Raw genomic sequence first — 19,072 nt, forward strand, 5'->3', positions numbered from 1 at the left:
CTTACCCCATTCCTCCCCCCAGGAATCCCCTATCCCATCCCCCCTTCGCCTGTTTCTATGAGGTTGGGCCCCCCCCCCCACTCCCATCTCTCCACCCTCGAATTCCCCTACACAAGGCATCCAGACTTCTTGGGACCAAGGATCTCCTCTCCCACCTATGCCCGACAGGGTCCTTCTCCCCTACATATGCAGCTGGAGCCATGGGTCCCTCCCTAAGTGCTCCCAGGCTGATTGTTTAGACCCTGGGAGCTCTGGTTGGTTGGTATTGTTGCTCTCCTCATGGGGCCACAAACCCTTTCAGCTCCTACAGTCTTCTATCTAACTCCTCCATTGGGAACCCCATGATCAGTTCAATGGCTAGTTGTGAGCATTTGACTCTGAATATGTCAGACTCTTGCAGACCTCTGAGGAGACAGCTATATCAGGCTCTTATCAGCATGCACTTCCTGACTTCCACATCAGCATCTACCTTTGGTGACTACACATGGGATGGATACTCAGGTGGAATGGTCTTCAGACGGCCCCTCCTTCAGTTTCTGTCCCTCACTTTGTCTCCATATTTGCTCCCTTGAGTATTTTGTTGCTCCTTCTAAGAAAGACCGAATCACCCCCACTTGGTCTTCCTTCTTCATGAGCTTCATGTGGCCTGTGAGTTGAATCTTGGGCATTTCAAGGTTCTGGGCTAATATCCAATTTTTTTTGAGAACTTTATGTATGTGTTCTGTATTTACATCATTTCTGCCCCTCTCTCATCTCTTGAACATCTCTTGTGTTCCCCTCTCTCAGATTCATGATTTTTTCTCCTTTGATTGCTATTATTTTACACACTGCTCAGTTTGTTTAGTGTTGTTTGTATGTACACGTGGTTAGGGTAACTACTTGAGATTGGATAACCTATCAGGGGCTTATCATGGAGACAACTTATTCTTTCTCTCTTAGATGCCATTGATTGCCTGTAGCTTTTCATGTAGAGGTGGAACCTTGTGAAATGTTTCTCATCAAAGATGATGTGTTAACCAGTTGTTGTAATTGTGCAGGTCTTGTTTGGGCAACCATATTGTCGAGATTTCATGGGTCCAGTTTTCCTGTCTTGTGTAGAAGATACTAGCTTGCAGCAGGCATCCTGGTCCTGTCCTTTAGAATCTTTCTGCTCCTCCTTACTTGATTTCCTTGAACCTTAAGTAAAGCGGTTGAGTTGTAGATGTATCAGTTGAGGTTGGGTACTTCATTGACACTTAAGCTCTGTATTTTGACCAGTTGTGGATGTCTATAGTAGCTTCCATCTGCTGCAAAGAGAAACTTCTTTGATGAGGGGTGAAAGCTACACTTACCTGTGGGTTTAAGGATAAGTATTTACAATGCAATTAGAAATTACGGTGTTTTAGGAAAGTGGCAATTATAGATTCTCTACCAGAGTCCATGACTTCACCAGCTGTGGGTCGTTGGCTAGGTTTGCAGTACCATGCATGAACTCCATGCTATTGAGCGGCTTTTAAGTCCAATTAGACAGCAGTTTGTATTCCCTGGTTAAATGTGTCACTGTTGTGCCATTGAGGATGCCTTCCTGGACAATAGTTGTCGTGGCTCCTAGACTTTATAGCTGAAGAGGATTGTTGATTGCTTTCCCCTTCCCTCTTGGCAGCCTGCACAGTATCTTTTGGTACTATATTTAAGCTCTGGGAGCCAACTAAGGGCAATGGAAATTGCCTGTATTGTTTGGAGGAGTCTCTTAGACCACACTGAGCAACATCTTGAGATGGGGTTTTGACATCTGGCACTGGGATTTCTGTTAGATAGACTATGGTTTGGGGAGAGCATTGTCACTATGTGTGATATAACTCGATTAAAAATTATGCGTGTGTGTGTGTGTGTGTGTTCGTATTTCTATGTGTATGTGTGCATGTGCACAAATATTGTGTATATGTTTTTGAAAAAGCATGTGTTTCATTATGGCATTTTGAAACCTCCATAGTGTTATTTGACTTTCTTTCCTTTTTCTCTCTCTGTAATACCTTCCCTTTCCCTCCCCAGTTAAAATCTACCCCCATTTTTCTCATTCCCCCTTTATGGTGTCTAATCTTTAATAAAATCTCTCTAATTGCAATTGTTTATTGACCACATTCATGGTTATAAGATCTTTTATTTACTTTTAGTTTACTTTTAGTTTTAGTCTCACTTTTTATGATTTATATGTACTTTTAATGATTTATATATGCAAAGGTAGAACAGAGTTTTCTTGGAACAAAAGGTCACGTAAAGTCATAGACTGAGGTGGTACACTGGAATATATTTAGGACTCTAAACAGCCCCATCTTCAAAAAATGGCAGATATTTTATTTATTAACAGATCAATCTTAAGCCCTAAGGAAAGTGTTTTGCTCTTGTCTTTTCTTACCTCTAATACGATAAGGCAAAATTATATTTAAAATCTAATGTAAAATCTTCTTTATTTATGACTATGAATGATTTCACAGTCAGGACTGTGATGATTATGGAGTCTGCAAAACAGCCTCTAACAAGTCCTAGCATTTCAGCGCAGCCTGACAACCATGCCATGAGCAGCACCAGACTTCCGAGAGAAGTGGGGTTATGCGTCAAATAAGATGATGCTGTTCTCTCGTGACACCTATAACATGGATGCATTACTTAGGCATCATCTTGATCATTTAGTAGTTCTCAGTGGCAAAACATTTTAAGCATTTTCTTTTGTTTTTGAAATACCTAGTGAAAACGTGTGGCTAGCACACCAGAATAGCTTTTGAGAAACGTCCACTTGGGCCTCATGCCCATTTCAGAATCAGAGTATTTAGACTTTTTTTGCTAGTAAGATTTTTGGATTTCCTTATGTTGTCAGACCTTTAGCTTGCAAGTATTTTCTGCCATTCTATAGGCTGTCTCTTCAAGTCTATTGATTTTCTTTGTTGTGCAAAAGATACTGTAGATTTGATTGTATTCTATCACCCTTTTAAAATACTTTCTTTTAATTTTTTTAAAATCTCAGTTGGTACATCCTAAGTCAGTTCCTTTGTTGATCTGTATATATTACTGGAAAAATAAAAGAAGGCATCCTTTGGCCAGAATTCTAATTCAAACTCAAGCATCTTATTAAAATGAGGATGATTCTGTATTGTTTTTGATATCATAGTTCAGAAAATATTATTTCTAATAATTGTAAGTCAATAGCCTCAAGTTAAGTCTTTCCACTTTATCATAGTATCTTCATGGAAGAATAAAATTTTTTATGAAGGGATTATAATTCTAAGCTCTGTTAGAATAAAATTTAGGGGTTGGTGATATGACTCATTGGTTAAAAGTACTGAGATCAAACCCATATGAAATGCAAGCTGTAGTAATTTACATTGGTAATCTCAGCACTCCTGCAATGAATGGGAAGCAGATAGGAGAATCAATTAGAAGCCTGTGAGCCAGCTAGCCTGGCTACATGGCCCTGCAGAAGCAACAAAAAAGACCCTGCCTCAATAAAGTGAAAGAGAAGTATTAGTACTAGCATTAGTATTAGTCAGGGGTCTTTAGTGGAAAAGAATGTATAGAATGAATCTTTCTATAAATAGAAAGAAGATTTATTAGAATGGCTTCCAGACTAGTCCAGCTAGTCCAAAATGGCTGTCTACCAATGGAAGGTCCAAGAATCCAGTTCAATCCATGGGCCTGGATATCTTAGCTGGTCTTTAGTATATGCTGGAATCCTGCAGAAGTAGGCTCTAATGCCAGTGAAAGAAAAGACTTGCTAATGAGAGTGAGAGCAAGCAGAAGACGATAACTAACTTCCTTCTTACAAACAAACAAACAAACAAACAAACTTTCCCTTGATTAACTCACAGATAGTGAAACTACTTTTTAGTAATATTAAAAAGACTTGGGTTTTTTTTGCTATCAGATTATTTTATTATATTTTATATTGTAAAAGTATAATCATATAAATAATATAAAACATTATATTTTATTATTTAAAAAATTTAAAGTTAAATATATTTTGTTCATATTTTTCCTCCCTCAAGTCCTTCCAGATCCTCTCCCCTTCCCTACCCATACAATTTTAAGTTCTTTCTCAAAATATAAGCAAGATCCCAATGCAATAACATGCCTCCCCCAAACCAAGAAAACAAAATGTCCCCCCATACCACCAAACTGAAACCAAATAAAAGCAGATACAGAATCTGAGGAGTTCAATTATGTGTTGATCTGAATATGAGGCCTCTTCTGGAGTGGTAGAAATACCCACTGAAAACTGATTTTCCCTCTCCCTGCAGGCAGAAGGCATTTACTTGTTAACTTTTACTCTAGTGGCTTGGTTTCCTTCCATCCATCCATCCATCCATCCATCCATCCATCCATCCATCCATCCATTTAAAAAATATGACAAGATAAAATAGAGCAAAAAATATCACATCAAAGTTGGATAAGACAAACCAACAGAAAGAAAAGAGCCCAAGAGAAGGCACAAGAATCAGAGACTCACTTAATCAGTCAGACACCTAGGAATCCCATAAAAAACACTAAATTGGAAGCCATAATTGTTGTGGAGTATTCACCAGAGATGACAGCTCAGAGATGGGTTTAAAGTAGTAGAAAGTCTTTATTATTTAGTATTATTATTTATTGTTCAAGATCCCAGTGTAGTCCCAAACTTTTCCCAGGGTGAGCTATTAAGCATAAAAACCATGCCCTGGGTTGACATACTTGAGTTAACAAGAACAACTAGCCAGAAGCAGAACTTCAGAAGCCAAAAAGCAAGGTTAGTACATTTAGAGACTTTCCCAGAACTATGGACTTTGATGGATTAGGTCTTTGTTTTAGTTTTGGCAGGTGGTAGTATCTACATGCTGAGTTTTTACAGCCTAAAGGCTATCCTGGAGTCAGTTGTGCTAAGGTCTTGGGGCCTACTAAGGCCCCTCTAGTCCTTCCAGAGTCTCTCTCCTTCCTTACCCACCTAATTTTAACGCGCGCGCGCGCGCGAGAGAGAGAGAGAGAGAGAGAGAGAGAGAGAGAGAGAGAGAGAGAGAGAGAGAGAGAGAGAGAGAGAGAGAGAGAAACCTTGTGCAGGCCCTGAGAGTTCGTATGAGCTTTATTCATGTTGCTTTAGAGGGCCTTGTTTGTCCTCCATATCCCCTCTGGCTGGTACACTTTTCCTACTTCCTCATACAGTATCCTGTCTGCAAGATATTCTAGGGCAATGGTGCTAAACAACCAATTACCCAGAAATGGAGCTCATACCAGACACGGCTTGGGTGACCAAAACCTCAGACTAGACAGCCTAGGGACCTAAGATAAAGCCAAACAATACTAGTCTCAAAATAAAAGAAAATAAATGTAATAAAATGACTCTTAATGATATTCTGCCATGGTTATAGACCAGTTCCTTGTTCACGCATTATCAGAGAAGCGTCTTCCTGCAGCAGATGGAAACAGATGTAGAAACCCACAGCTGCTATGCAGATACTGAAAGACCTTGGAACACAGCCCTAAATAATCTGTCACCATCAAATCCTTCACCTAAAAAAGATTGTTTTTATTTGGGTTTCCGATTATTTTATTTCCATACCTGAATAGTGGATAAATTGTTTTTTAAAAAAAATCTTTTTTGATGGCATTTCATTTGTGTTTTAAATACAGAGGTCAGGGTCAAGTTTTTTGGGTAGCCCTGCTGTGACCTCTAGGAGGAACTTGAACTCCCTAGCTCCTTGCCTAATGCCAGGTAATCTGTCACCCTTGAGAGCCAGAAACATGGTGCTGCCTGTTAGACGTCTCTGAGTGGAGACTTCTTACACTGGTGGCTTGTTTCTGTCCTGGAAATGGATATATAAAATGCACTTTCATCTGTACTTAGGAATCAAGTTATGTATGGAAAGAAGGCTAAGATTTTGCCCTCTTCTTTGTTCTTTAATAGTTAAAGTTTTTTTCTGTATTTCTCCATTTACCACAAAATCACATACCTGAACTGCATAAATGTTGACCAAGCCTGTGATTGTAGAAGAGTAAGCCAAATGAAAATATTAAAGATAAAAATTATGTTTCTACCTTGTAAGACTACTCAGAGAACTAAGTAAACGTATGCATGAAAAACCTTACCTTTGTAATGCTATGTGGCATTTATGAATACCTTTATGGTAAATGTAATCTACAGTCTGAAAGATTAAACAGTAAGCATAATTTGGGTATAATTGTTTCTAATTGCATTTGCTGCTCTTAGAGAAACCCTTAAATATTGCCTTGTTACAAACAAGCTTACCTTTCTTTTACACAGTTGATACATTAAAGAAAATTGACATTCCGTCTGTCTTTATTGGTGAATCATCAGCAAATTCCCTGAAAGATGAATTCACATATGAAAAAGGGTAAGTAATGAATATCGGAAACATTTTGTAACTTCAGATTGTTCAGAATAGAATTATATAATATTAGTTGCATTGATACTTGCTTATTTATTTAGAGACAAGGTCTCACTATGTTATCCTGACTGGCCTGGAAAAGATTGTTTTATAATATGCTAATAGATTGTATTAAATGCTCTCTTAATACAAGCTACTATATGATAAAAAATGTTTTATTTGATTTGTATTTTGTATTAAATGCAAATTAGATTATGTATTAAAAGTATGTTCATGCTATAGAATATTGCTAATGTTGGCATCAGTGTTACTAAAAAGATAAACTTTCCATTTTATAGTTTCTTTTTAAGTTTATGACAAGATATTTTATTGTTTGCAATTGCTGGTAGACTCTCCTATTTCTTTACATTTACTATGAAGAACTTATTTGGATAAATGAAAGTTATATTAAATGGTAATGTTAATCTGTAATTGCCAAAACTATTTATGGTTGAAAATAATTTTTCCATTACAAATATGAACAGCTTCACCTTTCCTAATTTTTCTCCTTCAGGTTGCTTTCTGTCATCCAAATGCATTGGAAATACCTTTAACACCACACTAACTAGTAGAGAATCTGCCTTACTCATTAATGAGATAACTTATTTCAAAATAGGTTTCTGGGTTTTAATCATATTAAGAAAGTATCAGTTTTACTTTAATTTTTTAATGCTACTGTCTAGTTATTTAACCACTGATAAGAATAATAGCATATTAGGGGACTGGAGAAATGGCTCAGAGATTAAGACGGTATACTGATCTTGTCAAAGACATGAGTTCAGTTCCCAGCATACACATCAGTATCCAATACTTGAGTTGATCAGATGTTGTTTTTCTGATAAGTGTATGGCTAGAAGACTGTTGTGTGGTTCTAAAAGCTCTGTAATTGACTGATATTAATTATCAGAAGGAGATAAGTCAAGGTTGTGTGTCAACAGGGCGTTGGGAAATTAACAAGTTGTTTTGATATGTAGACCTTGATGTTGGGTTTTAAATTAGCCTGAAAACATACAAAGGGAGGATAAACCTTATTTCCTCCATTACACATTTCTTGACCTCAAACAGCAAATATTAGCTGCAAAACCTTTGGCATTTACAGTATTTAGGCATGGTCATAGAAAGCAATGTGGTAATAAATTACTAAAAACTAAAAATAATTTAAATACCTCTTCCCACATCTCCTCAAAAATTGAGATTTACCTAGGGTGAATCCGTAGGTTCAGCTCTGGCAGATACAAAAATAGAAAGGAAGCAGTTCTCAACCATGAGTAATTGCTGTCACAACCTCTACCATTAGCAGTTTGGTTAAGAAAGAACTTTATCTTGGGTATTTCAAGTTTCTGGGCTAATATATTCAGAGGCAGATGCTCACAGCTAACCATTGAACTGATCAAGGGGTTCCCAATGGAGGAGTTAGAGAGAAGACTGAAGGAGCTGAAAGGGTTTGTGGCCCCATGAGGAGAGCAACAATACCAACCAACCAGAGCTCCCAGGGTCTAAACCCCCAGCCTGGGAGCACTTAGGGAGGGACCCATGGCTCCAGCTGTATATGTAGGGGAGGAGGACCCTGTCGGGCATAGGTGGGAGAGGAGATCCTTGGTCCCAAGAAGTCTGGATGCCTTGTGTGGGGGAATTCGAGGGTGGAGAGATGGGGGGGGGGTCACATCCTCATAGAAACAGGGGAAGGGGGGATGGGATAGGGGATTCCTGGGGGGAGGAATGGGGTAAGAGGATAACATCTGAAATGTAAATAAAATATCCAATAAAAAAAAGAAAGAACTTTATCTTGAATATCTACTGACTTTATAACTTAGTTAAGTTTGTATTGCTGTGATAAAACATTATGACCAAAGACAATTTGGGGTGGAAGTGGTTCATTTTGTTTACATTTCCAAGTTACAGTCACCCAGAAAAATCAAGGCAGGAACCTGGAAACAGAGGTCCTGAAGGGTCACTGTCCACTGGCTTGTTTCTAATGGCTTACTCAGCCTACTTCTTAAAAACCCCAGCCAGGACAATGTGCTTAGGGGTAGCCCCACCCACAATGGCTGAACCCTCTCACATCAATCATTAGATAATCAAATGCCCCATAGGGCATTTTCTTATGGAGACATTTTTCTTAATTGTGGTTCTCTCTTCTCAGATAACTCTAACTTGTATGAAGTTAACAATAAACCACCAGGACAACCTGTAATTCAAGATGCTTAAAATACTTAGTCGATTTTAGACTATTTAGAATTCTCATAATATGTCTTAACTATAGCTAAAATGATTTGGAGCATGGGCAAGCATGTATAGGACTTGTAGAATTTCAAACTCCAGACCACTAATCAGTGTGGCTGGGAATGTCTGTAATGAGTGCCAGTCTTGTACTTATAAACAGAGCATTTTTATTCTAAAGTGTTAATTTCTACTTTATTGGAACTTTCTGATTTGCATTTTTAGCTTGTTTCTTCTTGCCTAGCAAGGTATTTCCAAGCAATTGAACACATTAAGTCACAGGAGATTGTTTTGTCATGTGGGGAAAACAATGTATCTATGTAAGTTGTGGGCATGAAAAAGCCAAAAATCAGAATAGATGAAGTATAAGCTTCTACTGAAAGATATTAAAAAGCCATAATTGTTTAAAGTTAGTTATGGAGCAGTCTGGCTTTTAGATCCCAGCACTGTTAATTTATAGCATGTCAGTGGGGGTGTGTTCATGTTGTACCAGCAGATCAATGCCTCATGTAAGTGGTACCATTATTACAGTGCAGAGGGTTTGTGCCCAAACTGGAAAATTATTTTTGAGATGATCTTTTGCTAAAAGAGATGATCAAATAGGTTGGCCCAAGCCTGATGCTGCTTTAAAAAAAAAAACAATGCTATTATGATTTAGATATTTTATACAAAGCTATAAAATGCATATAAAATAATTTATTATCCTCTATTCTGCTGAAAAGTGATACTTGTATTCTAGCAATCCTAGTAAGTTTTGGAGGGTATTTACAATATTTGGGAGAAATCCCTGATACTGTTTATATTTGTTACAGTTTAGTTGAATTCCTTAGATGCAAATTTGACAAATGATATCAGTAAAAACAGCTTGGGAGTAAAAATATTCATGTTTTTTCATAAGTACTATGGAATCCTAAAGACTTCTGTTAGTGGGGAAAGAAGCATTTTTTTTTTTTTAATTGTAAGAGTTATTACTTTACCTTTAACTGAATATTATATTATCACCTTGGGAAAAAAACCACCTAGCAGTCAGCAGCATGGCTAACATTGTCTGCTCTAGTACGCCAGTCCTTCCAATGGAGAGAACATCCATACTGCTGAGCGCTGTATACCTCTTCTTAGACTAAGGAGCTGTAAAGCAGTGCTTTCATACCATGTGAAGTGTGGCCATTCATGAGACACCGTGAACTTAAATCTGATCACTGTTTTTATCTGATAGGATATAACCAACAGCATGGTTATATCTAAGAGAAATGAGATATGTGATATTATTCTCTGATTCCCATCTCCATAACATACATATTTCTGTAATGCTTTCAGCCAAACAGTGGAGAACATGGAAATGTACAAGAAATTTCTCTTTGAAATTCCTTGATGAGATTTTTTCATTCCACATCTCATAGATAAATGCAGGGGTCCAGGGGCTGTGACTGTTGTACCAGGTACAATGGGTGAAGTACATAACGGGGGGGGGGGGAGTATAATTTGTGTCACTATTTACTTTAGAGCAGGGTTTGTCAATCTTTGGGTTGCACATATCAAATATCTTGGATATCACCTATTTATATTATGATTTATAGCAAAAAATAGTTACAAAGTAACAGTGAAATAACTTTACGGTTGGGATCATCACAGCACGAAGAACTATATTAAAGGGTCACAGAATTAGGAAGGTTGAGAGCCACTACTCTAGAGTAGCTGTAAAAAATGTCTATTTTTATTTTATATTCATAAGTGTTTGCCTATTTACATGTATGTTCACTATGTACATGTCTGGTGCCCATGGAGGCCAGAAGAGGACATTTGGTTTTCTGTAGTTGGAGTTAGAGGTGGTTGTGAGTCACCCAATTTAGGTGTTAGGAGTTGAACCCTGTTCCTCTGCGAGACCAGCAAGTGGTCTTAAGCATTGAGCTGTCTTCTCTCCAGGCCCAAGTGTTATGTTGATGGAAATAATGAGTGAGGTCGGTTTTTATTACATGCTACTATTTTTGTTTGTTTGTTTGTTTTTAAGGTTTAGTTTATTTTTATGTTCTCTGTGTTTTTTTTTCTTGCACATATATATGTTCCTCATGTGTGTGTCAGCATTTGGGTGCTGGGAATTAAAGTCAGGTCCTCTGCAACAGCAGCAAGTACTCTTAACCACTGAGCCATCTCTGAACCATCCCTATGATTGTTTTTATGCTGATGTTATGTATAAAATACAATTTTTGCATAGTTCATTGCAAAAGTTTTTTTTTCTTTTTTGTATAGTTCAGTTAAGTAATATTTGTTCAGGGGTTATTCTGAACAATATGCAAAATAGACTCACAAATGTAAGAAGCATCCCCTAAGTCAGAGGTTCTCAGCTTTTCTAATGCTGCAACCCTTCTAAATACAGTTTCTCAGGTGGTGACTCCCAACCATAAAATTACTTTCATTGCTACTTCCTAACTGTAATTTTGCTGCTCTTATGAATCATACTGTAAATGTAGTATTTTCAGATGGTCTTGGGTGACCCTTGTGAAAGGGTCAGTCAACCCCAAAAGGGGTCACGACCCATAGGTTGAGAATCACTGCCTTATTAAACTATGTAAATCATATCTTAGAAAATAAAGTATGCAGAGTAGATTTGAATTTAATGGCCAGGTCATTAATTTTTTGTTTTATATAATTTGATAATTGGCTGGGCAGTGGTGGTGCACACCTTTAATCCCAGCACTTGGGAGGCAGAGGCAGGCGGATTTCTGAGTTCGAGGCCAGCCTGGTCTACAGAGTGAGTTCTATTACAGCCAGGGCTACACAGAGAAAAACCAAAAAAAAAAAAAAAACCCACAAATAATTTGATAATTGTTATTAACTCTCAATTATTAATTTTCCTTTCTTCTAGGGGCCACGTTGTCTTAGTTCCAGAACTGAGTCTTCCTTTGGAGTACTATCTGATCCCCTTCCTCATCATAGTGGGCATCTGCCTCATCTTAATAGTCATTTTTATGGTAAGTCAGTTGATTTGTAATAATTATAAAAGTACTAGAAAAAGCAAATATAGTGTGGAAGAAATATAACAGTTATTGTGCATGGGGCACTGGAGGTGGGTAAAGGGTTGCTGTAAAGGTAGGAGGGGACTTTCCCAGGTAAGAACCCTTTCCTGTATCTAGAGAAAAATGTGGGGTACACAAATGCATAGCATTTGTCTGAATCTATTAAGTTATATAGAAACATATATTGTGTGTAAAAATGCACACATACAGTAAGAAGGGGAGACATGTACTAATATCTGTAGCTTAGCTTGAAATGTATTTTAAAATATTGGAGGAGGACTAGAGAGATGGCTCAGTGGTTAAGAGCACTTGTTCTTGTAGAAGGCCTCTGCTCAGCTCCCACCACTCACATGGTGGTTCACAGCCATTTGTACTCCAATTTGATGAGTAGTGATATATTGGTATTATCAACAAATTGACCAAGTTTACCTAGAAGTAAATTTGTATTAAAATGTAAATAGAGAATATTATGAGGGCTTGATGTAATGTGATGATACATTATTTCTCTAGGATCACTATAACCAGAGAATGGTTTCAGGACTCTAGAGGGTCTGTGAGGTCTAAGTTATTTTCAAAATGATACTAAGCTAATACTTGTGTGAGTCACCCCTAATTCATTTATTCTGTCCCATGCCCCCTTTCTTTTCTGAGATAGTGCCTCACTATGTATTCTTGGCTGTCCTGGAACTCACTATGTAGACTAGGCTGGCTTCAAAATCAAGAGATCTGTGTTCCTTTGCCTCCCTGGTGCTGGAATTAAATGTATGCGCCACTACATCTAGCTAATGCTTAATTCTTTTAGGATTATACCAAGGAAATTTCTAGAGGCTGTATGATGTATGATACAAAAATATTTGAAAATAGGATTATATTCTTTATTCAAACATTAACAGAAAAATTAAAGATATAAAGGTGTTTCTTGCTCTTTTAGTCTCTTAGCAGCTATGACTACCGACACAATATGAGTCTTTGTCATAGGGTGTGGTGGGCCTCATCTCCCTGAGCATTTGTAGGAGGTTAACAGAGGAGAGCGGCTCATTAGCCACCACCCCTCCCTGTGGGTTTGTAGGCAGTTAACAGTTGCTACAGGAGGAAGAGCCATTTTCTTCAGAGCTGTAGCCACTGGTAAATTGTTCATGCTGCTAGAGATAGCCTTTACCTGCACTCCTGTAAAATTATGCTCAGTCAGTCGATGTATTCACCAAGCCAACAACAAAAAGACATGAAAGTCAAAGGGGGATTCATTGAGATAAGGAAGCGTGATCAGGGAGCATAGGAAATGAAGGGGAGGGGAGGAGGTTAAATAATACCCTTAATTTTATTTTAAATATATACTACCTTAGAAAGTAAAAATAAAAAAAAAAACCTTAACTATGTGAAACTAAAATGATTATGACTGTATAGTTATTTTTATGTTTTAAAAGTTATTGTAGAACACATGCAAACTTTTAGCAATTCAATGTACATAGCTCTGTATCTGAAGTTTGATCATACCATGGACTTCTCAACACCACAATGAATGTACACATTTTCCAGAGATTAATATATGTGGAATCAGCTTAACACATACAATATCACCTTTAATATTAGCCTACTATAGTACTAGGTAACAACATTCAAGTATTCGTTAAGAGCTTTTTTTTTTTAATTAGGAACTTTTTAAAAAAATGTTAATCAAAGGCTTTATAAGTTTGGTAATGCTCAATAACAAGATACCCATATAATCAGAAGTGTAACCCAATACCCAACCTAGATATACCAACTATCTTTGACTGGTGGAGATGTGCAAACATCTGCCTCCATGTCCCCTCTTCAACCCCTCCCTCTCTCTCTTATCTCTTAGCTCCTCCTCTCCTTCTCCTCCTCCTCTCCTTACTCTTCCTCTTCCTCTCCTTACTCCTCCCACCTTAGCTCCTCCTACATATCATCCTTCCTGTTAAAATAAAACTTTTCTCTCAAAATACAATTAGAGCATAACTATACCAATTTGTATCAGTAAGGTACAAGATAGACCTAATACCCAATCCATCATTTTGCTGACTAACCAGAACCTCTGTCATCTCTCCTAACTAAAAGACTTAGTTCTGAACCTGGCTTTTTTCTTGGCTTTAGAATGAATGTCAGCTGAAAACCATCCTCTCAAATCTTTTCTCTCAAAGTAAATAGCCGGGATTGGCTATGAGACTACAAGTCTTCAACCCTGTCAGAAATCCAGAGTGACTGAATTAACTGAAATTGTGGAAAGCACAAAGTATAGCTTCTAAAACTTAGCTAATTTATAGAGACCGCTGAACACCTGGACAGTTCCTAGACTACAAAACATTGGAGCATCCAATATTCAGCCTTCTGGCCCAGGATCATCTGACAGACCTAGTGATGCAGAATTATTAAGAGCTGATTACTCTGTCTTGGCAGATATAATCAGTCGACTATTCTGCAAATGTATCCTTTCCTGGACAGTAATTTGTCTGTAGATGAAAAGAGGCAATTCTTGCCTAGTGGCTGTCTCACCACAACTGGAGTAACTCCAAAGATGCTCAGTTTCTTCTTAGAATCCAAGACAGGGAAACTGTCAGGAGCAGAGAGGTCTCTAATCAAAATGAACATTAATACAGAAATATGTGTAACGTCAATTCTGTGGGCTTCTGATGTTTTGAAAACCAACTATCCATGTAAGGCAATCTGGACTGTTGTCTGCTAACTCCCCTCAGCTATTTCTAAATAAAATATAGAAAACACCCTAACAATAAACTCAGAGCCATGAATTTGCTATAGGCCCTTAACTCACAGGCTAACCATCTCAAATCAGTTAAAAAAGTTAAAGGACTGTGTCTAAGCCTTGTATTACTAAATGTGTTATATAGGCTCAATGCCTATGAGAGTAACAATATTAATCTCACTTTTATATCAGTAAGAAATTCGTACCAATGAAAACCTTAAATTTGAAATCAAAGTAAATTTTGTACCATTTAAGAAATTATAACTTCGCCAGGCAGTGGTGGCGCACGCCTTTAATCCCAGCACTTGGGAGGCAGAGGCAGGCGGATTTCTGAGTTCGAGAGTTCGAGGCTAGCCTGGTCTACAGAGTGAGTTCCAGAACAGCCAGGACTACACAGAGAAACCCTGTCTTGAAAAACCAAAACAAAACAAAAAACAAACAAACAAAAAAAAAGAAATTATAACTTCAGCTTAATAGCAATTATACAGATTTCTACCAGTAGGTTATAGCTATGCAATAAATCCTAGCTATCCCTTCCTGTTCCAACAAAATCACTACTTTTCCCTAGAAAGACAGCCCAATATTAACCACCTCAGTCCCCAAGCCCAGGGCATAGGGGCGCCGACTCTTCATTAACTTCTTCAAGCTGATTACGGGCATTGAGATATTAGAAGAGAGGCAGGGGAAGAGTAAATTGATAAGCCTCTGACATCTGTGTCTTCACTGCATCCAGCTGAAATTCCAGGACATCAGAGGTTTGAGCAGGTCTGCTTAGCTTGCTTGATGAGTAGATACACCAAGGCTGTGTATTCTGCAATATACAATTCTCAAAACAAATTTTAGTATCAAGATAATTTTTTGTTTGAATTCTGGAATCTAGTCTTCTGGCAGCCTGCTTCTGTCATGTCTAATTCATATAATTCTGGGAGATTCTATGAGGGTGTGCTCCCACCAGCTTCCCATTCCCACCTCCCTGCTCTCGAATTCCCCAACACTAGGGAATCCAAACTTTCCAGCACCAAGGCCCTCCACTTCCACTGATGCCTGACAAGGCCACCCTCAACTACCTATACAGGAGGAGCCAGAGAACACAGCCTCCCTCTGTGTTCTCTGGCTGGAGGTTTTAGAATGGCCACTCCAGCTTGTTTCTTAGGACCATCTGCTTGAAAAATTATTTTCCAGTCTTTTACTCTAAGGTAGTGTCTGTCTTTGTCACTGAGGTGGGTTTCCTGTATGCAGCAAAATGCTGGGTCCTGTTTATGTATCCAGTCCGTTAGCCTATGTCTTTTTATCGGGGAATTGAGTCCATTGATGTTAGGAGATATTAAGGAACAGTGATTGTTGCTTCCTGTTATTTTGGTTATTAGAGGTGGAATTATCTTTGTGTGGCTATCTTCTTTTGGATTTGTTGGAAGAGGATTACTTTCTTGCTCTTTCTAGGGTATAATTTCCCTCCTTGTAGTGGAGCTTTCCCGCTATTATCCTTTGTAATCCTGGGTTTGTGGGAAGTTACTGTGTAAATTTGGTTTTGTCATGGAATATCTTGGTGTCTCCATCTATGGTAATTGAGAGTTTTGTTGGGTATAGTAGCATGGGCTGGCATTTGTGTTCTTTTAGGGTCTGTATGACATCTGTCCAGGATCTTCTGGCTTTTATAGTATCTGTTGAGAAGTCTGGTGTAATTCTGATAGGTCTGCCTTTATATGTTACTTGGCCTTTTTCCCTTACTGCATTTAATATTCTTTCTTTGTTTTGTGGATTTGGTGTTTTGATTATTATGTGATGGAAGGTATTTCTTTTCTGGTATAGTCTATTTGGAGTTCTGCAGGCTTCTTGTATGTTTATGGGCATCTCGTACTTTAGATTAGGGAAGTTTTCTTCTATAATTTGTTGAAGATACTTATTGGCCCTTTAAGTTTGGAATCTTCAGTCTCATCTGTACCTATTATCCTTAGGTTTGGTCTACGCATTGTGTCCTGGATATTTCCTGGATGCTTTGTGTTAAGAACTTTTTGCATTTTGCGTTTTCTTTGACAGTGTGTCAATATTTTCTATGGTATCGTCTGTACCTGAGATTCTCTCTTCTTTCTATCTCTTATATTCTGTTGGTGATGCTTGCACCTATTACTCCTGATTTTTTCCCTAGGTTTTCTATCTCCAGTATAGTCTCCCTTTGTGATTTCTTTATTGTTTCTACTTCCATTTTTATGTCCTGGATGGTTTTGTTCAATTCCTTCACTTATTTGGTTGTGTTTTCTTGTAATTCTTTAAGGGATTTTTGTGTTTCCTCTTTAAGGGCTTCTACCTGTTTTCCTGTGTTCTCCTCAAATTCTTTGAGAGTGTTATTTATGTCCGTCTTAAAGTCCTCTATCATTATCATTAGAAGTGATTTTAAATCTGAATCTTGTTTTCCTGGTGATATGGGGAATTCAGGTCTTTCTAGTGTGGAGAACTAGGTTCTGATGATGGCAAGTACCCTGGGTTGCTGATGCTGATGTTCTTGTGCTTGCCTTTCACCATCTGGATCTCCTTAGTGCTACCTGCCCTGTCTCTGACTGGAGCCTGTCTTTCCTGTTATCTTGATTGTTTCAGAACTGCGTGGGATGGGTGTTACTACTGGGGTTAGAGCTGGGGCCCAAGATCTGCTCAGTGCTGGGGCGCAGACAGGAAGGAACCAGTGCTCAAGGACAGGAGTGAATTCCTGGGTCCCAGTGGGTCCCAGTTACTCCCTGTTTGGGGCGGGTGTTGCTGTCTCCTTACCTAAGATACTGCCCAGGTTAGAGCTCCTGGGAGGCCCCCTTCCTTTGGGTTTTGTGAGATTGGGTGCAGAGCTGCTGCCCAGGATCTGCTCAGTCTCGTTAAGAGCTTTTATTCTCTACATTTGTCATTGACTTTAAAAGTACAATGAATAGCACATAAATATATCTATATAAACATATATATATATATAGATATATATATATGTTTAATACATATATGAACCACATTTTCCAACCTAGAGGTACTTTAATGGTACTTGATTTAAAGACACATTAAAAATTATTTTCTTCATTTAAAGCTTTTTGGTTAATTCTTTGTCATTTTTATACATGTATATAGTGAATTTTGATCATCCTCATTTTCTTTTGTCCCTTTAGCCCCAGTGAGTCCCCTTCCTACTTCCATGTAGTCTCTCTTCTCTCTTTCCTCTCCCTTCTCTCTTTATGGCCTGCTGAGTTTAACTGGAGTTGTTTGTGTGAGTATAGATGGGGTGTTATTTCTTAGAACATGTGTACTTTGGCTCATGAACCTCAGCCTCAGCCTCAGCCTCATCCATGATGGAATATTTACAGGCAGGTCTTGTGAGGAAGGTAACGATAGCTGTTTGAAATCATCTCAGCCCTTGAGACAGAGGCAGCTAAGCCCTGCCCAGACTTCTCTAACAGCTATCACCCCTTTTCTAGCCCCTTGAGCTTGGAAAGTGGCCAGGCCCATGATCAGGCCACAAAATCATACCAATCCCTGAGTTTGCTTCCAGCTCAGGCCACAAAATCCCTCTAATCCCAGGCAACTCTGGAAATACACACCTCATCTCCACCCTGCACACCTCTAGAAACCTTTATATAAACTTCCTTCCTGCTTAGTTCTGCACTGCTTCTCCTGAGCAGAGGCAGCCATCTTCCTTCCTATGTCTTTCCCAGTACATCCCTTGTGTGAGGTTTGTTGTGTGGTGTGACTGTGGTATTTCTTACTACCAAGTGTCAGGATACCTTTCACCTCAGAGCTGTAACACAGTCATGAATATGACAGCCATATCATGTCCCAAAGACAGCACTTCATGTCACTGCTCTTCTTCCTTCCACTCCTATGTTGTTTCTATCTTTGATAACACTTCCTAAGCCTCGGAGGACATATGTCGATGTCCCTTGTAGGGCTAGACACTCAATAAGCCATGAGTTGTCAGAACTTGGAACATCCCTGCAAAATTGCCTCCCACTAAGAAAAGAAGCTTCTTTGGCCAAAGCTGACAGGAACACTAACCAGTAGCATAAGTATAAAGATTTAGAAGGTGATTTGATAGGCATATCATATTTCTTTAGCAAAAACAAAGCATAGATTCCCCACTAAGGTCTATAATCTTCATAGCCACAAGCTTTTTCTTTTTTCATATGTATGTATGTATGTATGTATGTATGTATGTATGTATGTATGTGTATGTATGTATGTATGGTGTATATATGTGGTACATGCATGTGAGTATGTGGATGCATGCTCCCATATGTGCAAATGTAGAGCCTAGAGGAAGATGTTAAGTGTCTTTGTCTACTCTCTACCTTACCTTGAGACAGGGTCTTGCATGAAACTAAAAGCTTACTGTTTCAGATAGTCTAGATGGCCAGTGAGCTCTCAGAATCTGCCTTTGTCTGTATACTAATGCTGAGGTTACAGGCATATGCAGCCATGTTTGCAGCATTTTATATGAGTGATAGGTATTCAAAGGCAGGTTCACATGCTTGCACAGCAAATGATCTGACCTGCTGAGCTATCTGTCCAGTCCTTAGCTACCAGCTTTACAGGTCTACAGTCCTAGATATGACTTTTCTCCTGAGGAATAGGCCCCAATTCCAGTGAGGAAGTGTTAGGTTACCCGCATAGTATCAATCACACCAGTGAGCACATCTTGCTTGCCTGCTCCCGTATAGTATAGTATAGTATAGTATAGTATAGTATAGTATAGTATAGTATAGTAT

At 38.5% G+C, this 19,072-nt stretch overlaps 1 protein-coding gene across 1 annotated transcript in view; it reads left to right on the forward strand.

The window, feature by feature from the left end:
* Window positions 1–19,072, forward strand: part of Rnf13 (ring finger protein 13) — a 110,564-nt gene that overhangs the window by 68,148 nt on the left and 23,344 nt on the right. Inside the window, exons 6-7 of the mRNA XM_028763571.1 lie at window positions 6,266–6,356; window positions 11,473–11,578. Of these exons, the coding sequence (XP_028619404.1) occupies window positions 6,266–6,356; window positions 11,473–11,578 (197 nt within the window). The remainder of the gene's footprint in view (window positions 1–6,265; window positions 6,357–11,472; window positions 11,579–19,072) is intronic.

The sequence above is a fragment of the Grammomys surdaster genome, unplaced genomic scaffold (assembly GCF_004785775.1).
Source record: "Grammomys surdaster isolate TR1022 unplaced genomic scaffold, NIH_TR_1.0 139, whole genome shotgun sequence".
Classification (NCBI taxonomy): Eukaryota; Metazoa; Chordata; class Mammalia; order Rodentia; family Muridae; genus Grammomys; species Grammomys surdaster.